We start from the raw sequence: 26,538 nt of genomic DNA on the forward strand, positions 1-26,538 counted from the left end.
ATCTTCTTTTGAGTACTTGGGGTCTGTTTTATTTCGTGACATAAAAAATTTATAGACCACTGGTTTTTTTCTTTTAAGAATTTACTGGGTATTTTCTTTACAATGATTATAACTAAACATTAAAGTCTGTCTGTTGTAGACAATGCGATAAAAAGAAGTATAAGGTAGGAACTAGGAACTCAGAGCGCTTATAACTAGATGGGTGAATGAAATATACATAAGAGAGCATTTTAAGACAGCTGATGGTGAGTGCTGAATAAGTGCTATAAATAGTGAATGCTGCAAGAGCTAAGCAGAGTACAGAAATTTTATGAATGTGTTTGGGGAGAAGAAAAAGAGCAGAGCTTTACAAATTTCTCCCAGTTGAATGTGTGTTATGTGTTCAGTGGACGTGAGTATCATATCTTGGCTGCAGCAGAGAATAATAGGAGATACGATTGGAGCTATAGATAAGAGCCAGACCGTAAAGAGCCTGAATCCAGGAGTCTGTATAGTTCTGTAGTAGAAGGCAATGCAGTATGGAATTTCAGGACAATTAAACTGCTCGTTATATATGGCATGAATCAGAAATAAAATACCTTAAAGTTAGGGAGAGCTGTTAGGAGAGCCTTACAGGACTCTAGATATGAAATCAATTTGTTCATCATTTTAATAAATAGTTACTGAACACTTTACTATGTGCCACACACTCTATTTTGCACTGACACTTCAGAAGAAAGCAAAGTATGGTTTTTGCCTTTGAAGGGGTCATAGTACAGTCAGGAAGACGGACATGTACACCAGCAATTCCAGCAAAAAGTTGTAATTATTATAATGAGAAAATATACAAAGCTATTTGAAGTCTTAAGTCCAGAAGGCATTACATTTACAGGAAAAGCTTCTCATAGTCTTTTCATAGGCTTCTCACAGGCAACATATAAGTTGAAAATTGAAATATGAGTAAAAATTCACTAGAAAGTAAGCAGAAGACACTCCAAGGGAAAAAAAAAATGTGGAGTCAAAAATTGGATTAGAGGGGTTTCCCTGGTGGCGCAGTGGTTGAGAGTCCGCCTGCCGATGCAGGGGACACGGGTTCGTGCCCCGATCCGGGAAGATCCCACATGCCACGGAGCTGCTGGGCCCGTGAGCCATGGCCTCTGAGCCTGCGCGTCCGGAGCCTGTGCTCCGCAACGGGAGAGGCCACAACTGTGAGAGGCCCACGTACTGCAAAAAAAAAAAAAAAATTGGATTAGAGTAGTGACAACAGGTATGGCAAAGAAAAAAAGTAAATAAATGATCTAATGCACGATGTCATTATATAAAAAGTAGAAGTCACTGTAATATGCTCTAGTTTAGTGGTTGACAAAGTGTGGTCCCCTGACTGGCAGTATTAGTATTGCCTGCGGACTTGGAGATGCAAATTCTCAGACCCCTCAAACCTGCTGAATCAGAAACTCTGAGTGGGGCCCAGCTCTGCGTTTTAGCGAGCCTTCTAGGTGGTTCTCATGCACAGTTTGAGTATCACTGCTCTAGCCATTTAAGATCTAATTATCAGAACAAGATTTGCATATGAAAACATCTAGAACATACAAGAAAGCATGTGATTAAGTGTCATTAACTGTAGTGAAAGCTTAGAGAAGTGAAAGGTTAGTATGAGATAGTCTAATCAAGGGAGGCCTCATAGAAAAGATGGGCTTTAAATGAACTCTAAGAATTTTGTCATATGTAGATGATTATTCAGACAAAATGAACCTTCATACAGAAGTAGAATGACAAATTGGAAAAAGTTATGAATATCAATACCCTGAGGTACTCTCCCTGAATATATATATCCCTGCTAATTCTTCCTTTGCCATCATCCTGAAGTTCTAAGTAGGGGTGCCAGTTTATACTGAGCACCAGCATTAAAGATATGAGTGATGGTATTATAGAGAAGCTTCACCAAAGCCATGATTGAGTACTTATTTAGGAAGCAGTTAGAATTGTCTATTTTCCTGATTTGTGGAGAATATTATATATCCATTCATATCCATTCATCTCCTCTTAATGGAACACTTTTCAGAGTTCTCGAAAGAAAGGACTCTGAAGGTTCCTAGAATAAAGGGAACTATAAAGATGGTAAATTGTACCAATACCACTTTTACTAACCTGGGTTCCACTAAATGATCATGTTGTTTCATAGCACAGTTTTAGGGATACAGTTATTGTTCAATAAATACTTATAAGTCAGTTGATTGAAACTTTAGATTTATCATTTCTTGAGAGAATGTTAGTGTTCTTATTGACAAATTATATTTAATTTCCTGGGTAATCCAAAGGCAAGAAATGGGTGGCTTATATCTTATCATAGTCTTCTTTAAACATTTCTTTAATTATTATTATTATTATTTTATTTATTTTTTATTTTTTTGTGGTACGCGGGCCTCTCACTGTTGTGGCCTCTCCCGTTGCGGAGCACAGGCTCCGGATACGCAGGCTCAGCGGCCATGGCTCAAGGGCCCAGCCGCTCCACGGCATGTGGGATCTTCCCAGACTGGGGCATGAACCCGTGTCCCCTGCCTCGGCAGGCGGACTCTCAACCACTGCACCACCAGGGAAGCCCTCTTTAATTATTCTTAATATCAAGATTCAGGAAAAAAGTTTTATTATTTGTTTAGTTTTATCATTTCTTTTTGATACAGTTCTTTAATATTAATATCAACATTCAGGAAAAAATGGCAAATAATGGTTAATGTTTACTGAGCAGTTTACAGTGTTGCAAATATGGTTCTAAGTGTTTTATGTGTATTTACTCATTTAATCCTAACAGTAACCCCAGAGTTCTTATCCCCATTTCACCAATGAGGAAATGAGGTGCAGAGAAGTAAATAACTCGCCCAAGTCACAGAGCTAATAAGTGAAGAAGTCAGGATTCTAATGTAGGTGGTTTGGTTGTAGAGCTTCACTCACTTACTATACCATACTGCCTCAGGGTATCATGGCACCATTCAATTTCACCTCCAATCATTGGCCTTAATCTGTAACTACTTTTAAGACTGAAACAATTAACGATTTTTAGACATTTTTAATTTATATTTCATCAGAAGAACTTTTGAAGTTTATTTACCATCATGACTTTTGTCCACAGGCATATTCTAGTACTAGATCTGGGCCTGGAGTTATCATCTCTAATGTAGACCCTAGTACTGTGTTCAGCTAGGTCTCAGATCCAGAGAAGGAGTCTGAGACAGAGATTTGCTTGCAGGAAGTTTATTGGAGAGTGTCCTTGGGATCAACATCTGTGAGGGGAGTGAAGAAAGTAGAAGCAGGCAGAAGGAGAAATTGAACCCCAGAGTAATTGCAGCAACGGCCTCAGCAGATCCCACAGGGAACCAGGAGCTAGGCTAACCCTTCAGAGGTGTCTTGCCCTGAGGCAAGGCGGCCAGGCCTTCATTACCTCCACTTTGCAGTCATTGGATGCAGACTCCTGGAAAGGAGACACGACCTTGCGTGAAAGAGCTTTCTTCTGATCATGGCAACTCCTGGATAATCCTGGAGAAGGCCACCAGTCACGACACGGGTGACACAACCACCATCCCCCCATCCAGGATAGAGTGGTTCTCAGAATCACCTGGAGGGCTTGCCAAAACCAACAGGTTCTGATTCAGTAGGTTTAGGGTGGGCCTCAAGAATTTGTATTTCTAACAAGTACCTATGTGATGCTGATGCCACTGGTCCAAGGTTTGCACTTGGAGAACCACCTCCTCACACATATATTCTTAAAAGATCTACCTTACAGTAATTGTCTTAACCTCCTGTAGCATTCACATCTTCTATAGCGCTGTCTATGCCACCCATGTTGGCACTTAGGATAATGCAGCCTTGGATTTTATGTCTGTATCTCTTCTTTCCAGTAGGATTATGAGGTCAAAGTTTTGCTCGACAAATACTCATCAAACGGAACTGACTTAATATTTATGCTCTGTGTTTGCATGATTTTATGATCTATTATGTGAATTCACTAGAATTGCTGGGTGAGGGATTCTTTAAATTTCCTGGATTAAAGAGAAGAGTTATAGAATAGAATCTGATTGAGAAGATGAAGCAACCCTTTCTGGCTTCTGGCTTCTGGTTTTTAAAAATATAGGTCAATGTGACTTAATAAATTCACATTTTCAATAAAAATATTCTAGTAACTCTCTTACCCTCTCAGATTTACCTTTTTTCTCCAAAATATTCTTTTAACATGAAGTGTGAAATATATTTTATGACCCATTTCTTGTTCTCCATTTCTTGAGGTCTCTCCTACTTGGCCAATTTGTCTTTTCTCCTTTTTAAATGCTTTTAAAAATAAGACTCTCTATAAAGCATACAGCAGCAGTCTCCTAGTATTAATACAATACAGTATGTAGATTTTTAGACCCTCCTGTGACATACATAATTGCATATAAATAAACACATTTTCCTATATGTATGTAAGTTTTGTAAAGATACTTTACATAGTAAAAGAAGCTTGTCAAATATTCAGAAAATGTACAGTTTTGAAATGACACCTAAAGGCCCATAAATGTTTTCATGGCCTTTCTTTTGTTATATTTATATATTTAATAAATACTCAATATAGAAAATTGGAAATATAGAAAAGTGTAATTTAAAAATTTAATTACTTGAAGACTAGCCATAAATATAATTAACATTTTGGTTATTTTTCTGTTTTTTTCTTTTTCTGTGTGTGGTAATCTTTGGGAATCTGCTACACATACAGGTTCATTCTTCTTTTTCCATCTCATTAAATAGAATTTGAAATCATGATCTTAAAAACTGCATGAAAGTCTAGCTTAGTACTGTGGTATAATTTAACTATTTTGAAACAGTTGGGTTTTGTTTTCTTAATTTTTGAAGAACATTAAGTTTTGGAAGATTTTTAGTGATGCATAGAGTTTAACTAAAAATGTGGGTTCAGCCTCTAATTCCCAGAGTTGACCTAATTTCTGTTTATTGTGTTCCAAAAGATACAGCCTATGCCTTATTAGATAATACTATGAACATGAGTTAAAATCTGGCATTCTTACATTAAAAAAAAAAAAAAAGCACATGGACTGCTAACATAGCTTCGTGTAAATGATCCCGTTAGGTTTGGGAGGTTTTTAAAAGGTTTTTGAGTTGTTTTTCATATGATCGGTTAATGAATTCAGCACAGCTTCCTCAACTCCAACCTTTTTCTCCTGTTTAGCATTTTCTACTTTTTTACTCTGTGATGTACAAGCCCTCCCTGGTTAATTATGTATATATTTAGCTACTGCATGTGTTGGGCTTATTATTGTCATCTAATTAAATGTAACTTGAACTGCTTGCTTCTAGAAAAATCATTAAAAATTCTTTCCTAATGACCTAGAGATGACAAAATGTCTGTAAAGTGCGAAGAAGCAGACAAGCACAGGAACATCGCTCTTAAAGAGTGCTAATCCAGATGCTGCAATCATCTAATTAAACAATATTTTGCTGTCATTAACATTTTCACCAAGGAATTGCAGTTATAATTTCTTTGTCAGCTGTCTCTAGATCACTTTACCTTCAAAACTAAAGTGCCATATAAAAACATTAAATTGGATGGTTTAATTAAAAGTTGTTTTTTTAAATGAAGAAACATATCTAGTGTTTCTGAAATCTCATTTACTGTGCTTCACTTTTATTGTTTGAGTAGATTAGTGTCATAGGCTTGTGATAATTAATATTCATCTTCCAAGGTAAGTCCTTAGAAGCATAGTTAGTAAAAAAAATGCTGCACTTATTACTGCTGGAAAAGGAAATAACAGCACAAGGTTATTTACTAAATTTCAATTATCCTAAAAAAATTAATAAATAAGTACCTAGATGTGCCAGAACTTAACAGATATTATTTGGGAAATATTTTGCTTTTTTGGTTAATTCGGTACACAGCAGGGTTTTTTTTTTTTTTTCATTTCACAAAGGTATTCAGTAAAATAATTAAAGTAATAATGCTAATTCATGGCTAAAACTTATAAATGCAAAATCCCAGAGTACCAACTTCATCCATGTGAGTTTTAAATACATTGTGAATTTTTAATTCAAATCAAAAATAATATATTAACTGTCCGTGTTGCAAAGCTTTTATGTGGAAAGTTTTATATAAAAAGGTTTTAATGTAACTGTCAGAACATCTGTTTATATATATTGATTGTATTTGTTAGATTTAAAATGTGCTATAAAGCTTTAGTAATTTAAAACTTACTAAATTTTTCTAAGCATTTATTTTTAAAGAATCTTCCAAAGATTATTAAAAGTGAATTAACAAAAAATGCAGGATAGATTAATTACCATGAGCTGTGACTGTAGACAGCAATCAATTTGTGTGTGTGTGTGTGTGTGTGTGTTAAAGATACCTTCCTTTCTTTGTATTTTTTCCAAAAACAGCATTATATCTCTTCTTTAATTAGAAAATCATTTCTAGTGAAAGGCTAGTGTCTTCAAGTATAGTCTCTATTTTTAAGCTGTTTCTACTTATATGATACATTTAAGTACCGAGTTAATGTAAATTGGCTTTTTATTTATTTTAGTTTGGCAGTTTTTCCTTAAGTTAAGAAACTTCATCAGAAAATTTAAAAATAGTTATTATGTCTAATTTTCAGCTGTTGATTTACATAAGTAATGGAAAATATGTTACATAAATAACATCAAATTATTCTCTTAAAATACACATATATTGGAAGACCTCTTTTTCATTAAAAGCTATAGATTTTTAAGTAGAATGGTAACCCAGAAAATGGCAGAGTGCTAAATATGCCACAGTCCTACTTACAATCCCAGAAATAGCTCTGCCCAGCCAGTCTAGACTCTCTGTATATATACATGCATAGAAAAAACACTGAGAGTAATCAGGTGTCCTAGGTTAACATAAACATGAACTCTCAGTAATAAATGTAAAATTTTAGAATTTTACACTGTGCATTTTACAGTGGTACTGCTTTAGCAGTCTATTTTCATATACGAAAGACTGTAGTTAAAAGGTTCCAAATTCTTGTTTATTCTTATCACTACTTTTCATCACAGTAGACTTATAAACATAAAGCAGGTGCATTCATCAGCCACAGATATTTCCGTCTGGTGGTTTAACATGCACATTCACAAGACCGCTTTCTCTCATGCGTACTTCTGTGTCTTTGCATAGTCCTCTTCCTCCAACAAGACTATCCTGCAATTTTCCTTTTTTATTTGGCTTATGGTTTGTTCATCTTTTAAGATTTGGCTCTCATTTTATCGCATTTTTATCACATATGTATTTGTTCTTTCAACAAATATCTATCGGACAAACAAAAGATGCCAATATACAGAGGCTTTTTTTTTTTTAACTCAAACCCTACATTCTGGAGTTTATGGACTAGTGGAGAGGCAGACAAGTATTAGCTATAACACATCTGCAACAGTGCTGTGGCAGAGAACAAAGAGGAAGCGCTAACCTTACTCTCACCTTGCTCCAGGAAATGCAGAGTGGAAGCAACACTCTGCTTTCTATCAATTGCCTACATTTATAATATACACCCACATTAGTTTACATATTTAAAACAATAAGAATTGTGTTGTAAAATGCAGAGATTCATATAAGAAACAGATAAAATAGTCACCGAATAAAATGTTTACTGAGTGAATTAATTAATTTGATTTCATGCTTATAATAGTAGCAGATTTAGTTCTTCCTCAGATTATGGGGGGTTTTTTGTTTTTTCTTTTTTATTTCACAGTCACAGTTACCAGTTGCTACAAGAGGTAGGTATCATTTAATTTCAGTTCTTGATGACGAATAAGATAATGTATGCATACCTGTGCTACTGTTATGCTAACACAGTGTGCAACAAGGAGCCCAAGATGAAATCATACACTAATACCAGGGAAATTGCTATTTTGTATGGATTTGAATGGAAATTTAGAAAGTCCTGTGATCAGTTCATAATGCATTTTTACAAAAAACAGTCTTGTCCAACGGAAGTTTTCTTTGGACCCTGTTTCTTTAATACTGCTCCTCTTAATTTCACCTGATCATATGTTATTCAGTGTCAGTTTATCAGGGTAAGCCAGCCCTGTGCTCTCCCTAAGCTTTGCCACGGTCCCACGGGCTTCAGTGTCCTACCTAAAATGCTTAAGTCATCCTGTCAAAAACTAACGAAAACCAACAAACAAAATTCAGCCTAACATTCAGCAGCTCTCCACTAAAGTGAAACAACATAATGTGAAAAGAAAATTCATGAACTTAAGGGAGTGAAAAAAATGTGCATAACATCTGCCTCAGTGCTTTTTCATACTGGCTTCAGGGTACTTCTGTTAACTTGCAAATTCTCTACATTGATTCTTAATAGAAGCACAATGTAGTATGCTGTATACTGGCAATAGAATTCTGGATATGTACTCGTTATAGTAGAACACCGTCACATAATCTGCAAGTGTGCAGACCAGCAGGTGACCTCCTCCATGATCACTTTCAGGAACCCCAGCTTATGAGGCTCTGCTTCGAGGGTGGCGATAGCATCTTCATCATAGTCAGCAGAAGAGAGATGGAGCATGGAGCACCCATGCAACAAGTTGCAGAGAACCAAGCCCGAAAGTAGCAGATACCATCTCTGCTCACATTCTGTAGGTTAGAACTAAGTCTCACAGCCGTAGCTACTAATAAGGGAGCCTGAGAAATGTAGTCTAGCCCAGGAAGGAGAGAAATTGATTATGACGAACAGCTAGCAATCACTACCACAAGTTACATTATAAAAAAGTAATTCTAGTTACTCACTTCTTAATTATTATTGAGTGAGTTCACTTGAAACACATTGTTATAAGTGCTTTTGATTGAATAAAGGCATAGTTCAGTAAACAAAAGAGTTACTTTTCTTCTGCAATGCAATAGTTGCCTCATCTATTAGAAGGACAGGAACACTTTCATAAGCAATTAGTGTATACAGATTTTCATTTATCTTTTTCTTTACTAGGACGGACATATAATGATCTGAACCAATACCCCGTGTTTCCATGGGTATTAACAAACTATGAATCAGAAGAATTGGATTTGACTCTTCCAGGAAACTTCAGGGATCTATCAAAGGTAACTTTTAAATATATAGAAGTCAATTTTCTTCGTAAGGCTATATTCTAAAAGCATTTCTACCAGAGTATATATGTTCAATTAATGTTTGTAAGAAAGTAAACCTGGATGTCTTCTCTTTTTGTAGTTAGCATCTAAATTTCATCAACGCTTAGCATAGGAATTAAGCTACAAGAAGATACATCAGTACCAGTATGGCAAAATGAAATGGATATTTGAGAAAGAGCATATGTAAGGAGAGGTTGTTCTGATATCCTAGGTTTTAAAGGTCAAGGCGAGAAACTTGAAATTAGTACAAAATTTGGCCAGTAATTTCTGTGGTATATTTCTTAGGTGATAAGACATCTTATCTTGACCATAATACATACACACATACTGTAGGGGAGCTTGATACTGAAAAGAAAGTAGGGCACAATGATTTATCAAGGGTCTGTTAAGATAAAAGAGCGAAGATTTGGCCCAAAAATGGCAAGAAAAAAATACACAATGGATGATAAGGATAGAAGTAAATTTTTGGTTGGTTCGCTTCATTTGTTGAGAAGAAACTTAAGTGGGATACTAAACTCTTTGAAATTCAGTGAAGAGCTAGATACTAAGGCCCAAAAGCTTTTCTCTAGCCTCAGCTAATATCAGAGCCAAGCCCTAAAGTTTATATCAATACTTCACTTCAGCCATATTAAGCCTCAGGCCATTCACTCTGAATTTCCTTCCCTTTTCTATTCTCCCTAGTTGTCTGGTTTAGCATGCCACAGCAGCACGAAAGGCATATAGGCACACGCGTATACATTTGCTTTTGGCTGGGGGAGAGTTGAGGAGCTCCTGAACAAGGGCGGCAGAAGTTCTGCAAGGCAGGGAAGCATGAAATGCAAGCAATTTAAAATGAATTCCACAAATAGTTTTTAACTCAGCACACCTCCTCTTGCCTTTTTTCTTGCCTCTGAAAACTAGACCCACCTAAGTTGAAGTTCTCTATGCCACTGCTTACTAGCCGTGTGACCAGAAGCTGCTCTCTTTTAGCCTCAATCTCCCCATCTGTAATATGAGAATAATACTGTCCTACCTCATACAGCTGTGAAGGTCAAATGACATGTGCATTTAAAGAATGTAACATAGTACTTGGAACATAGAAGCACTTCATGAATATGAGCTATTATTACACGTGGAATATTTCTTAGCCTGTTTTTGAAGCCTGTATACTAATTTTTGCATGTTCTTCTCTGTCATTCACTCTCTATTTCTTATATTTTATGTGACTGCCTTATCAAACTTGCTAGCTCATTGCTAATTTTAGCTATGCTGTTATAGATACTCAAGGGACCTAAGGAATCAATTAGCCAACATCTTACTGAGAGTCACACAGCTGGTTAAAAAAAAAAAAATGCTAGCAATTGAATTTCAATATGGTTGCAAATATAGTAATTGTTCCAGTGAACAATTATTTGAAATGAACAAAAATCTTTAACCATTTACTATGTGCAAGTAAGTATTCAGGCTTAGGTAGATATAAGCACTGTAATTCATAAGGCTTGCCCTCTGGAAGCAAAATTAAATAAGATAAAAATTATTCTTATTTTATATAATAATATAATTATTAAAATTAAAAATTAAATAAGATAAAATCATTTTCTGCAAAAATTAAATAAGAATATACTATATTTATAGAGAACTACATGAAAGGCAATAAATAGCAGTTAGGAACAAGAACTCTGGAACTAGACTGCCTGGGTTTAGATCCTAATTCTGCCACTTACTCGCTTTGGGGCCTTAGACAACTATTTCACTTCTCTTTACCTTAGTTTCCTCACCTGTATAATGGGGACAATAATAGTAGGGTTGTTGTGAGGATTTGATGAGTTAATAAGTATAAAAAACTTAGAAGAGTACCTAGCATATCAACATTAGCTATGAATATAAATATAATGCAGTAAATCATCTATATGTGCTATATACTTTGAACTGTGTTTCAAATTTTAAATAATGATCATAAATATATGCTGCTATATCTGTAATGGAATTAGAATGGTATGAATTTTTTACATCAATTGCTAAGGTTGAGGTGTAATCTTTGGGTGTAGAAAAAACCAAACTAACTTATCAATATGAAGGTGAAAACTGTTAAACTAGTTCTTTAACAAAATCTACACGTGTTTTATTTAACATTAATTCAATAGGCACTATGTATTAGGCACTACTATATATATATATATACACACAATAACATGTATAGTGTAGATTCTCAGGTAGCATGATACGTAGTCTTAAAACCTCATAAGCTAACTGCCACTGTAGCTATTTTAGATTATTTGTAGAACAGGGAAAAAGGTCCTTTTTCTTTGAAATCAACCGGGACATCATGGTGAAAGGAAGCTTACAGACCAAAGTTCCCTTCTTCCTCCATTTGTGTGTTCATTCTTTCAGTCGTTCATTCAGTCAACAAATATTTATCACACACTTGCTGTTGTATGTCAAGCACTGTACTAGGTGGAAGAGTGTACAGGAGTTAATAAAACAAACATATCTGAGCCATCTTGGAAAAAGTCCAGTCCAGAGCTGAGACAAAAACTCAGATAGTTACCAGAAATCTGGGAGGCCTACATTATGACAGTAGGTGTAGAGGGGACTGTAGCAGATTGGAAAATGCAAGCTCAAGTACACTAAGACATTTGGACTCCAATGTTCTTGAAACACTAACCCAACCAAAGAAAATATGGCCTTCATTATGATTAATATAGATTATATAAGGCATATGGTAAAATATTTGCTAGTAATTATAGATTTTTAGTTTATTCATGTAGAAAAAATGAGATAAATTAAATGAGGAAGTCACTGTTTCTAAAGTAACTAGAATATGTAAACATTCTTCAGGTTTTTAAAGTTGATCTATTTAATCTGTATGCCTTTTGGCAGAACTTTTCCCTTTCTGACCCACATGTGCTCTCCTGATTTTATTTAGTGTTAGATAAATAGAAGACGTAAACAGACAGCCTAAATAAGTTAGGCAACGTGAATACTAACTGTGCTTTTGAAAACATAGAGTCCTTCATGTTGTGAACATTTGAACCCATGGTTCTCTAAAGATAGATAGCTTTTCTTCCAATTCTACTATGTTCCATGCTTTAGCAATTTGTTCTTTATTTTCTGTCAGAATAACATTATAGGAAAATGGTAGCAAATTAAAGCCTCTTGATGTGTTAATAAATTACTCTTGCATTGTTCCCATGCTTCATTGAATTTCTTAATAGGAACTTCTTACAAATGGGCTAGAAACCCAAGACTGTACTGATAAAAATCATTAATAAACAAGTTTTTAATGTATGAAAATATATCATATTATATGCCTAATGGGAAAAATGACATTTGAAATATAATAACTGGAGGGAAAAACTGCTAATAATGCAATATTATTATAGAGAAGAGATGACCATTGAGAAGCACATGAAATTCTTGTAGTTACAACCAGTACTACAAATGAAATTTTTAATGGAGAGTTTGGTAATCTTCAGAAACTCAAGGAAGATTTGGAATATTTTAATGATGTTATTAACCAGAAACATTCTAAAAGATCTCCAATAACAAAATAAGTTTTTCCTAAACAGAGATTAGGACCCAAGTAATAATTCCTATCAGTGAGTAATTCTAGATTTTGTCTTAGTAAATTACATTTGGAGCCCCAAATAATTTTTATATTCTTTACTGCATAAAAGTTAAGAAGTTAAGAAATGTACAATCCTAAACAAATTGAAAATTTCTTCTCTTTCTTTATAGCTCTGCATTAAATTGGCTTTATGAATTCTAGTTATATCAGGACTTTTGAATGAATATTTCAGACAACCCAGCTTGAGCAATTGGCTGGAACAATAAATCAATATCATTGGTTCTCACAACTAAAAAATTCAGAGGAAGGTTTAGTTTTCAGTCAGATTTATTTCCGGTGATGCAGATAATGCCACCAAGCAGAGTTCTTTCCATTGTTCTTCTCTGCCTTCCCATCTGTGGACTTCATACTCACCCTCTGCTGGATGGCCTCCAGTAGCTCCAAGCAATCCCCCTTTAGGAGCAAAATGCCTGCAACAGTTCCAGACCTCACATCATACTATCCAAAGAAAGAGAGAGCATCTCACCAAGTAGCTCACATAGAAGACAAAAGAAACTTTCCTTTCCCAGAAATCCCAAAAAATGTCTCCTCATGCACTAGGCTAAGAGTTGACCGGAGGAAATTTGGATTCCTGTTTCCGAAAGAAACGGGGGTTACTTGGTGAGCAAAAAACAACTCACTATTATGAAGTGTCAAATATACTGTATCTGAAAGTTTCTTCTTTATAGTTTCTATAATCTAAATAATAGCAAATAAATTTCAGGTTTGTATACACATAGCTACCATGTAAAAGGAGCTTTGCAAGGTGCTAAGAGGACTTTAGAGTCCTGACTATCAAGGAATGTTCATTGGTTATAAAGGGAAAAAAATAATAGGCAGTAGGTTGTTTGTTACAGATATATAATTATAATATATGACATTCAATGGAGTCAGAGATAAATTTACCATAATAAATTAAGCTAATCAGGCTTAAACTTCAAAGCCCCTCAAGTTTCAGGGGCTTCTTTTTATCCCTTGCCCCTTATTTTATGGTCATAGTTTTATGCTCATTTTCTTAAAGAACCCCTCTCCTACGAATTGCTTGTCTCATAAAACCCAGATCCACCCTCAGTGCAAAGGAAGGAGCTGTCTCTTCAGGAACCCTGGATGCTTCACTGAAGCAAATGAGAGGGGTACATAAGGGTTTTAAACATCTAGCTACTCCTGGATCTATTTCTTCCCATATCTGATCTAGGTCCGTAATTCAACTGTTACATGCATTTCTTATGTACTTCCCCAAAACGTTCTGACAATACTGACAAAGCAATGGCTTTCTATTTCATTTTAAGCAGCATCTAATACTTAACAAAAGCATGTTGGAAAAATTAGTAGCAATATTTTTATAGTATTACGCTGATAAGAACCAAAAATGAGAAACGAAGTAAATAAAGATAATGTCTCTGCCCCAGACATACTTTCACTAGGACTTTGATGCCATGGACAGGATTGTGATATGAGCTGGAGATGGCTTTCTTGCTCTTCACAAAGTCCCTGCTACAGTCAGGGCTACAGCAAGCATTCAGCTCTCAGTTACAGAGGAAGGTGAATCCTGGAGGTTTCTGTTCTCTGTATTGGATGCTGGGAAAGGTTAATCCTAGAATTATCAAACCTTTTCAGTTTTCCTCTATGTGTATCAGTATTAAAATTGAGAGGAAAAAAAGGAGAGGTAGTAAACAGAGCATGAAAAGAATGTCAGCTGTGTTCAAATGTAGCTCTCTCACCTGCTGTACAGACTTAGGCATGTTTCCTAAGCTCTCTGAACTTCTGTTTCCTCTTCTTTAAATGGAACACAATAGTATTTACAAAATAGGGTTGTTGTGCCTAATGGAGGTAAGGCACCTAGTATAATGTCCAACACACAGTGGCATTCAGTGACTGGGGGCTACAAAACAAAGTTCCGTAATTGTCAGTTGACAGTTCACCATCTTTGGTGTGATTGAAAAAAATCTAGTGAAAAAGATCAATTGAACTTTCTTTTAATAAAATTAAAAGCAACAACTTTTAATAAAATATAAAATATTTTTCATGCAATAAATAATTGCTTTTTCATCTCTTTAAATTACCAAGTTACCAAAATCTTAAACATCAAATTATTGAAGTTAAATTAAACATTTATTGAAACTGGAGATGAAATATTTATTTAGATGAAATATTTATTTAGATGAAATTTATTTAGATGAAATTTATTTAGATGAAATATTTTATTATATTTATAACATTCTTACTCCTTCCTTCACCCATTTAACTGAACAGTTGAAGAGCACAGGAGCAATGAAATTTCCTTATCAGTAAAATTTATTAGACCCCTCATTTGATTAGACATCACAAGTTCAAGTTTTATTCATTACATGTACAGGTTAGAGGTCATATGTATTGTTTGACATGCTGGACAGCTAATGAAACAATCTGTCATTGACTTATCTTTTCAGTACTCAACCACCAGTGGGTGTAGAGATTTTTCCCCCAATTTATGTAGGTTTTCCTCATGGAGATATGATTTTGTGGTAAAATCTATCTTAAAACATGATATATGCTACTGCTTCAGTTATTTACATACGCTCATATGAACTTTACTCTGAAATTACAGTGGTTACGTGACTTTGACATGAAGCACAGCCCCTTGCTCATTAAAGTGTAAATGGAATTTTCCTATTTCCCAGTCATGCCCTCTGATAAGTGAAATAGTTTCATCACAAAGCCAAGTCTTACTAATATTGACATGAGCGTAGGACATCACACACACACACCCATTCACTGAGTGGAAAAAACATGTTTTGTTAACACAGGAGTTGTTTGACTGACAGATGATGATAAGCATAACCATTTTCCCAAATTATTATGCCACTTAAAAAAAGGAAGTGATAATGCCTTGAGGCTTGGAAATGTGATAATGCAAATGGATGCACTGAAGTGTGAATACTCTCAACCGTCCACCCTTGATACAGCCAAACACCTGCATACCACGTAGAAAAGGGTTTACCTCAACTCGGCAATGTGATGCAAGTTTCTACAGTCATTTTACCTTTCTTTCTCATCATAAATTAACAATATCTAAAATGAAATTAGTTTTATTTGCTTTAATATATAATTTACCTAATGCTTTAGTTTTAACAACAAAACGTGAAGAACGGGCAAAACTACTAAGTGAATTGGTAGCTGACTCTGATGATATAAAACTTATTAGAAGACAAAAATGTGGATGTATAAATTTAATCATATACCATCTACCAAAAAACCTACTGCCAAATATGAAATTTTTTCTAACTATATGTTTAAGGTCGCCTTAATGTAGAACCCAACTTGAAAATCGTTTTTGTTAGGCTGGCTTCTATTGCAATGCTGAAGGATAAGTGCTATTTTAAGGCAAGGTATAACTTGGCAAAATCTGGATACTGTTTTAAACTCATGGAATAATCCAAGCTGAGGGCATAATTTGCAAGGGGGGATATGCAAAAGGGCACCAATTTCAAAATTGGATTTATTTAAATTAATAATTTTATTCATTCACTTATTCTTTCATTACACAAGCATTTATTGCACAGCTACTCTGTGCCAGTCACTGGAGACAAAAAGACAGTAAGAACTGGCCCATACCCTGAAGAGTTTACAGTCATTTTTAGTTTACTATAGAAAGGAAAAGGGAGCCTGCCCTGTGCGCTTTTGTTTTACCCACCACATGTCACATCTAAAATATAGCATCATTGTGGCAAAATTAGACCAAAGTCAGTTTCCTTTAACCTTGCTTCCCAGCTGAAGCGGAATATTCAGCAGTGATGATCTTGAAACTAATTTATAGGCTTATCATTATCCTACTACTTAACACTTAGAAAGCTTTTAGAACTGACAAATGAAGATTTAAGATACTTTATTTTATTTATACCTCCACTGTTTTTTTGTAAATATGCTTTATTTTATTTACATTGTTTTTATGTAAAAATGGTTACTTTTCACTAAGATATTTAAAGCTAATTTTCTTAGGAATTTTTCTGGGATAATGATAACAATAATAGCCAACATTTGACATGTATTATTACATGCAAGGCATCGTGTTAAGCATTGTACATAGATTTTCTCATTTTATCCCCACAACCCTATGATGAATTGCACTAGTTACATAGGTTCTATTTCTTTTCATTTCTTACCTATTATTTCTCTACAATCGTTAGGTAGAATATACTTTTTTTTTTAAAAAGCCTAGTGATTAAGTTATCTCCTAGATGCCCTCCACCTTTCCTAAATGCCCTACACTAAGGACAGTCATGTCAGATATGAGCAGAGGCAACAGAAATGCCTGGAGTGAGCCACTCTACCTCTCCAGAGATTTTGGTTCTATGTGGAACTGACATACCTACTAACGTGCTCATAAATTTTGCTAATCAAAATGCAGCCTTGGCTCAAAGTTTATCTTTCTTCATAGTATAATTAATTGTGTTTATTCATCCTATGAAAAAGTATTAAAAGAAATACACTCAGGGCCTCCCTGGTGGCGCAGTGGTTGAGAGTCTGCCTGCCAATGCAGGGGATACGGGTTCGTGCCCCGGTCTGGGAGGATCCCATATGCCGCGGAGCGGCTGGGCCCGTGAGCCATGGCCGCTGGGCCTGCGCGTCCGGAGCCTGTGCTCCGCAGCAGGAGAGGCCACAGCAGTGAGAGGCCCGCGTACCGCAAAAAAAAAAAAGAAAAAGAAAAGAAATACACTCAATTATAGCCAACAAAATATAATTCCTACAGTTCCTTTTATTAATGCTTCATTACTTCAGGCTCCATTTCTTAAGAATGTATGTGGAAACTGTGTTGTGATTAGCTGAAGTTCACCTGATGATGAAAGGCCATGTTAAGCAAATTAATAGTGTGCATAAAATTGCAAAGGGGAGATTTAATCTATTTAAGAGAACAAAATTTTCACACATTTTACAAACATAAATTTCCAAATTAAAAGGATTCTTATCAATAAGAACAACCTAAAACATAAGCACCATATGTTTTAAAATTTGAATTTGAAAGATTTGTCTTTGTTTTTATATTCAATTTTTATCTTATTTTGACTTTTTATTATAAAATTTTTCAAAAGAAAAGTACCAACAATAATTAATACCCACTTACCCAGTGCCTATATGTTACAATTATTAACATTTTAGCTTTTTTGTTGTTGTTTTACTGAAGTGCTTTAAGGTGAATTAAAGATATCATACTTTATCCTTAAATCCTTTAGTATGAAAAATACATTTTCCTACATTACCAGAATACCATCATCACACCTAATAAAACTTACGGTAATTCCCTAATATTGTGTAACACTGTGCCCATAATCAGGTTTTCCCAGTTGCCTACCATATGTCTTTAAAAAATTGGTTTGTTCAAGCCAGGATTCAGTCAAGGACCACACAGTACATTTTTTTTGAAATAAGCAATTTATTTTTTCTTGTCCTTTTTAAAATTGAAGTATAGTTGATATACAATATTGTATTAGTTGCAGATGTACAAATCGTGATTCAAAATTTTTATAGCTTAATTCCATTTAAAGTTATAAAATACTGCTATATTCTCTGTGCTGTACAACATATCCTTGTAGTTTATTTACTTTATACCTCTTCATCTCCTACTCCTATTTTGTTCCTCCCCCCTTCCCTCTCCTTACTGGTAACCACTAATTTGTTCTTTATGTCTATAAGTCTGCTTCTGTTGTGTTTTATTCGTTTGTTTTATTTTTTAGATTCCACATATAAGTGATATTATACAGTATTTGTCTTTTTCTGTCTGACTTATTTCACTAAGCATAATACCATCCAGGTTCATCCATGTTGTTGCAAATGATGAAATTTTCATTCTTTTTATGGCTGAGTAGTATTTTATTGCGTGTGTGTGTGTGTGTGTGTATGTGATATATATGTATATATGTGTATGTATATATGTGTGTATATACATATATGTGATATATATGTATATGTGTGTGTGTATATATATGCGATATATATGTATATATGTGTGTGAGTGTATATATATATATATATATATATATATATATATATATATATATATATATATATCTCACATCCTGTTTATCCATTCATCTCTTGATGGACCACTTAGGTTGCTTTTATATCTTGGCTATTATAAATAGTGCTCCTATGAACATTGGGGTACATGTATCTTTTTGAATTAGTGTTTTTGTTTTCTTCAAATTCTACCCAGAAGTAGAATTGCTAGATCATATGTTAGTTCTATTTTTAGTTTTTTGAGAAACCTCCATACTGCTCTCCACAGTGGCTGTATCAATTTACATTCCCGCCAACAGTGCACGAGGGTTCCCTTTTCTCCACATCCTCACCAACAATTATTATGTGTGTGGTCTTTTTGGTGATAGCCATTCTGGTAGCTGTGAGGTAATATCTCACTGTGGTTTTTACTTTTTTAAAATTAATTAATTATTTATTTATATATTTTTGGCTACTTTGGGTCTTTGTTGCTGCCTGCAGGCTTTCTCTAGCTGCGGTAAGCAGGGGCTTAGTTGCAGTGTGCGGGCTTCTCATTGTGGTGGCTTCTCTTGTTGTGGAACACGGGCTCTAGGTGTGCGGGCTTCAGTAGTTGTGGCACGTGGGCTTCAGTAGTTGTGGCACGTGGGCTTCAGTAGTTGTGGCTCGTGGGCTTCAGTAGTTGCAGCTTGCAGGCTCTGGAGCGCAGACTCAGTAGTTGTGGTGCACGGGCTTATGTGCTCCGTGGCGTGTGGGATCATCCTAGACCAGGGCTCGAACCCATGTCCCCTACATTGGCAGGCGTATTCTTAACCACTGCGCCACTGGGGAAGTCCCTCATTTTGGTTTTGATTCATATTTCTCTGATAATTAACGACATTGAGTGTCTTTTCATGTGCCTGTTGGCCATGTGTATGTGTTTTTTGGAAAAAATCTCTATTCAGGTCTTTTGCCTGTTTTAATTGGGTTATTTGTTTTAATATTGAATTGTATGAGCTTTTTGTATACATTGGGTATTAACCCCTCGGTCATATCAGTTGCAAATATTTTCTCCCATTCCGTAGGTTATCTTTTCAATTTGTCAATGGTTTCCTTTGCTGTATAAGTCCCATGACCACATAGTATGTTTGATTCTTATGTCTCTTAAATGTCTTTTAGGTTAGAATAGTTTCTAACCACAACCCTTTTTTTTCACGATAGTGACTTATTAAAGAAACCATGCCAGCTCTCCTGTAGAATATCTCATCTTCTGCATTTGTCTTTTTTACCTCATGTTGTCATTTAACTTATTTAAATGCTTGATATGTGGCAATTCAAATATCAATGAAGATTGATAACAGGAATTTATATTTGGAAATATATGATATTTATTGTTTGCTAGCTAAAATATAAAGTTACCATACTTATTAAACTTTATGAAAGTTAAAATGTTCACATTTGAAGGATATTCCTGGGTCATATAATTTAAAAAGCCATCTAAAATTCTATACACGGGATAAACCAAATAGTAAAAAAAGGTGATGGAAAACTAAAGATTTCCACTATTCTCACTCCCCAGAGACAACTATTATTATAGTTTCACGTATATTCTGCAAAAATTTTTCTCTGAATATTTAAGCAAAAGTATATTACATATACACTATATAAGATTTTTAGAGAAACATTGATAATGCTAAATGATGCTGGTTTTGCAACTGGCTTTTTTCAATCCTAGTACTAGTCATGATAATTTAATATTACTCTAATGCATTCTCCACAGAACTGTTGGAGGTACCTTTGTAAAGCCTAACTCAAATCTTGTTTCTTTCCCGCTTAAAACCATTTAGTGACTTTCCACTGCACTTACCATAAAATACATTTCATCACCCTGGTCTACAAAGCCGTATGATATGCCTCTACCACTTTCTCACCTCATCTCATAAACTCTTCCTGTTGTCTATTATGCTTTAGTCACACTGCTTTTCTTTCTGTTTCTTGAACATACTATCATGCCCCCCTTTGAGCCTTTGCACTAGCTCTTCCTCCGTTTTGAATTCTCTCACCCCAAAATTTCTTATGACTGGCTTCTTCTGGTCATTCATGTCCCTGCTCAGAGGTTCTTGAGAGATGCCTTCCCTTTCCACACAGTCGCTGCTATCCTATTACTCTGTTTTAATTGTCAACAGAGCATTTATCGCTGATAGTTTCTCATTTACCAAATCGCTTATTTATATTTTGTCTGTCTCTGTCTCTACAGACAGACAGAAACACACACACACCCATACACACACATTATCTTAAATGCACAGATACACACCTACATTTAAACGCAAACTTCATGAGAACAGTGACCTTGTTTATCTTATTTTAGGGGATAATTATAGGCATAATTTCTGACACATAGTAGGCACTCAATATTTATTGAATTAATGTATCTTGGAATTTTTTTCTAATCAGCCTTTTTGATTAGCTGCATAATATACAGCAGTGTGGGTGTGTCATCATGTAACTAATCCTTTATTGGAAATTTAGACTACTTCCAGTTTTAGTTTGCTTGGTTTTTTGCCATTTCAAGCAATTCTGTGAAAAATATCCTGCATCTTATTCTTTCCATATTATAAATTCCCCAGAGTGGAATTACTAGATCCAGACAAAGCATGTGCATATTTTTAAAAATATTACCAGTTTTCCCCACAAGAAATTTATACCAATTATATTCCTACCAACTGTATTATGAGATATCATGTTTGTTACACCCTGGCCAACGAGTATTACGAAACAATAATTTTTGACAACCTGATGAATAAAAATAATCTTTGCTTGACATTTTAAGAATTTCCAGTGTACTTCTGATCTTTGGTTCCAAGTAATAGAAAATCAACTTAAACTGACTTTAAAATATAAAGTTGTTTTGGCTTATATCACTGAGAAATACAGAGATGGGTCAGTTCAGGTAAACTGGATCCAAGGGCTCCCCAGTGTTGTGGGATGCAACATATCGGTTACTTTTCTGCATTGGCATCATTCTCAGTCCGGCTTCTCTATGTTATAGCAGTGATGCCTTTGTAACCCCACCAGAAACAGAAAATCCTTCTTTCCCAGGTAGTTTCAGCAAAGTTTCATCGGAATAACTTGAATCATGTGCTCATTTCTGTACCAATCTTACTGGCCATATAGATAGAATATGCCGATTGACATGTCTGGATCACATGACTACCCAAAAGGTCTGGTAATAGAGTCAGCCCATCTGAACCAGGTAGACCAAGAATAGGGAAGGAGTGGTTCACAGAGGAAGAAGGAATAATGGATGCTGAACAGAAAAAGAAGAGATACCATTACATTGTATGAGCCGGTGATATTTTTCCTACATACTACATACATTTCATTCATTTTTCTGCGAATTGCCTGTTCATCTCATTTGCTTATTTAATTGGATCATTCCTTGGTTTTTACTGATTTTTAAGAGTTCTTTTTTTTAAAGGAAACTAGCTTTTTATCATGTGCTATAAATATTTTCACTATATGTTGTCTTTTGATTATGCCTAAAAATTTTGTCTAAAATTTCTATATGGAAATCTAAAGTATTGTACAATCAGATCAATTTGTCTTCATTCATTCAGGATATATGACGCATCTAAAAAGAGCCAGGGTACTGTATTAGGAACTGAGGGTGCAGGGATGAATAAAACATAGGGCATTCCCTTGAAGAGCTTATCTTCTGGGTAAAAGAAGTTATAAACTTGCCTAACTGTTACCAGATGGTAACATGTAGGGCTTCACAGATGAAATTTGAGCTGCTTCCGGAAGAATGATTTGGAACTCCCCGGTCAGATAAGAGAGGCAGGGAATTCACTTGAGCACAGAAGGGTCTATAGGTATGATTTCTATTTTGTCGTAACAGAGAATTTTAAGAATATTATGTAGCTCATGACTGACAAAACAAGAAAGGCAAGAATTCTTGAAGCTTCTTCTAAGGATTTCCAAGCCCTCAGTTATTATAATGAAAGATAACAAGATAACCTAGATATGTTAGAAGCTCGGATGTGTTGAGTGTTGAGCTAATAATTAAAGCAATACTCAGAAGCCAAACAAATCCATCAGCTGTACCCAGCTTCAAGCTGTCTAGCACAAAGCTTCAGCTGGTTCTGTAAAATGTACAGCAATCAGCCACCAATGTGACCTTGATTTGACTTTTCTTCATTGTCTTCATCTATAATGTAAGGGAGTTGGATTACTAGGCCTGTAAGGTTTGTTCCATTTCTGAGGATCCGTGATGGATGAGGAATCTCATAGGCAGCTATAGAAGAAATAAAAATGACATCAGGATCAGAATTTCATATTTAACAATGAAAAAGCAATGCAGTGTTGTGGAAAGAGTAGAGACCCAGGCACCCGTTTCCTTGTCATGAAATCAGGTTCATAATGAATGCTGTGTCCACCTCAGAGACTTTTGAAAATCAATCCAGAAAATGGATGTGAAGACATTATCTTATACATAGTATTATTAGCAGTTGTAGCAACAATAGTGACCTCTTGAACATTTTTTAATGTATAAATAGAATCCTAATGCCATGAATATCATAAGCATTTTCAAGTTTTTTTGATATACTAGAATTCAGTTTTATTAATATTGATTTATTTGGACCTCTGATTTTCCCTTGAAAACCCTTTTTATTCTTATAATTTCTAATCTATTTTAATGGCATTGACCATACCTCAGGTGAATCCACATTTATGTTTTATTTATTTACTGAAATCAACTCTATGCTCAGATTTTATATTCTCTAGAGTCCTTTTAGTGTCTCATATAGTACCATTTACCCAATATGTATTTTTTATTTAAATAATTTTTGTTGTTCATTTTTACCTATTTTATTTAATATACATATATATATATATATCTGTTCCATATGAAAGAACTGATAAAACTTGTAAGGTTTCATGAAATAGAAAAACATTGATGGATAAAGGCTAAGAGAACAGAAAGGGAAAGAAAATAGGAAAATGAAACCAAAGAAAAAGTTGGCACTCAAAAATATATACTATAATGATTCTAACCAGAATTTTTCAAAGTACCGTTTAATGGACACTAGTTCAATAGCATGTTAACAAGGAAACAAAAGGAAGAGTGAGGTTCTAATAAAAATAGATAGATAGATAGATAGATAGATAGATAGATAGATAGGTAGATAGATAATTATATCTATTTGGATCCCATAAGAAAATATGTCATCTGTGATGAAACTCTCTTTTCCCAAAAAGATATTTTGAAGTATTTTTTCCTTTGAATGATTTATTTCCTCTTGATTGAAGCAAAATAATAGAAAAATAATAAGTACAAACCAAACTATTTACATTTGTTTTATAAAATTTATGTCTAAATGCATCAGATGAAAATTCAAAATTAGACATGTATTTTAGGAAGTTACTCATGGAGGCTTCTATAGGCTTTAACGCAGGACAGCTGTTTCCTACAAAGTATTATTCTGTAAAACACTCCAATAAAATGACTTTGATGAAACTTGAGTAAAATAAAAAGTGTAAATATTTATTTTATCCCTTTTCCAGTAGTTGAGGAGAAGCCTGGAAAAGATTAGAGGAAGGGCCATGAGGCCCTTTGTGGGGTTTTGTTTTTGTGGGGTGTTGCGGAACAAACAGTATCAGGTAAGGTCAATCCTGAGGGATTGTGCAGACATTTTATGCATGTGAAAGATCTATGAGCATATTCAAGACAGAATAAAGTACTCAGCATTTTAAATGCTTTGAAAAAATATATACTTATAATACTGAATTAGAAAAACACATTTTCACATCTAGAAAAGTATAAAATATATAGGCCATTTTAAATGAAAAACTTACTGTATCAATTCAGTAACAGAACTCACATTCATTTCATTGTAGTAATTATCCTTTTATCAAAAAAGTAATTATATTTGTTTGAAATATTATTGATATTTTATGTGACATTTAATGAAATTACATTGCCTTTTTATATCCAAGTAAAACACATTTGAGAGATAGCCAGTGATATTTAACACAGAATAAAGTTTAAGCCTTGCAATATTTAAAAAATATGTTTAAACCAGAGTTTTAAAAAATTAAATAATTAAATTATTTAGTCTGTTAAGTTATAATTAAGTTTAAGGAAAAAGAACATAATTTATAAATAATTTTAATATTCAGGATAAGGATCCTTGCAAATAAGAGTTTATTACGGAAATTCTAAGAGACTTTTAACTGCTGACATCATTGTATTGTTTGAATTAGTCCCCTGAGACCAAAAGAAAAAGCTTACAAGCAATTTATAGATGAATTTTTCTCTCTTGTGTAACATTATTTGTCTCCCATTGAAACACATTTTTCTTTTTTAATTAATAGATCTTTATTGGAATATAATTGCTTCAGAATACTGTGTTAGTTTCTGTTGTACAACAAAGTGAATCAGCCATCTGTATACACATGTCCCCATATCCCCTTCCTCTTGAGCCTCCCTCCCATCCTCCCTATCCCACCCCTCTACGTCATTGCAAAGCACCGATCTGATCTCCCTGTGCTATGCTGCTGCTTCCCACTAGTTATCTATTTTACATTCAGTGTGTATATAAGTCGATGCCACTCTCACTTCGCCCCAGCTTCCCCCTCCCACCCCGTGTCCTCAAGTCCATTCTCTGTGTCTACATCTTTATTCCTGGCCTGCCACTAGGTTCATCACTACCTTTTTTTTTTTTTTTTTAGATTCCATATATATGCATTAGCATACGGTAATTGTTTTTCTGACTTACTTCACTCTGTATGACAGACTCTAGGTCCATCCACCTCACTACAAATAACTCAATTTCGTTTCTTTTTATGGCTGAATAATATTCCATTGTATATATGAGCCACATCTTCTTTATCCGTTCATCTGTCGATGGACATTTAGGTTGGTTCCATGTCCTGGCTATTGTAAATAGTGCTGCAGTGAACTGGGCATTGTGGTACATGTCTCTTTTTGAATTATGGTTTTCTCAGGGTATATGCTCAGTATTGGGATAGCTGGATCATATGTTAGTTCTATTTTTAGTTTTTTAAGGAACCTCCATACTGTTTTCCATACTGGTTGTTTCAATTTACATTCCCACCAACAGTGCAGGAGGGCTCCCTTTTCACCACACCCTTTCCAGCATTTATTGTTTCTAGATTTTTTGATAATGTCCATTCTTACCAGTGTGAGGTGATACCGCATTGAAGTTTTGGTTTGAATTTCTCTAGTAATTAGTGATGTTGAGCATCTTTTCATGTGCCTCTTAGCCATCTGTATGTCTTCCTTGATGAAATGTCTATTTAGGTCTTCTGCCCACTTTTTAACTGGATTGTTTGTTTTTTTTTGATATTGAGCTGCATGAGCTGCTTATATATTTTGGAGATTAATCCTTTGTCTGTTGTTTCACTTGCAAATATTTTCTCCTGTTCTGAGGGTTGTCTTTTTGTCTTGTTTATGGTTTCCTTTGCTGTGGAAAAGCTTTTGAGTTTAATTGAGTCCCATTTGTTTATTTTTGTTTTTATTTCCGTTACTCTAGGAGGTGGGTCAAAAAAGATCTTGCTGTGGTTTATGTCAAAGAATGTTTTTCCTATGTTTTCCTCTAAGAGTTTTATAGTGTCTTGTCTTATATTTAAGTCTTTAATCCATTTTGAGTTTATTTTTGTGTATGGTGTTAGGGAGTGTTCTAATTTCATTCTTTTACATGTAGCTGTCCAGTTTTCCCAGCACCACTTATTAAAGAGGCTGTCTTTTCTCCATTGTATGTTTTTGCCTCCTTTGTCGTAAATTAGGTGCCCATATGTGCATGGGTTTATCTCTGGGCTTTCTATCCTGTACCATTGATCTATAGTTCTGTTTTTGTACCAGTAT

At 34.7% G+C, this 26,538-nt stretch overlaps 1 protein-coding gene across 4 annotated transcripts in view; it reads left to right on the top strand.

Moving 5' to 3' along the window:
- Positions 1–26,538, top strand: part of NBEA (neurobeachin) — a 613,622-nt gene that overhangs the window by 500,439 nt on the left and 86,645 nt on the right. For all 4 annotated transcript variants that reach the window (XM_081214387.1, XM_081214388.1, XM_081214389.1 and 1 more), the window contains one exon: positions 8,952–9,064. In XM_081214387.1, coding sequence (XP_081070513.1) covers positions 8,952–9,064 — 113 coding nt within the window. The remainder of the gene's footprint in view (positions 1–8,951; positions 9,065–26,538) is intronic.

Source organism: Mesoplodon bidens, assembly GCF_964165515.1.
Source record: "Mesoplodon bidens genome assembly, chromosome: 17".
NCBI lineage: Eukaryota > Metazoa > Chordata > Mammalia > Artiodactyla > Ziphiidae > Mesoplodon > Mesoplodon bidens.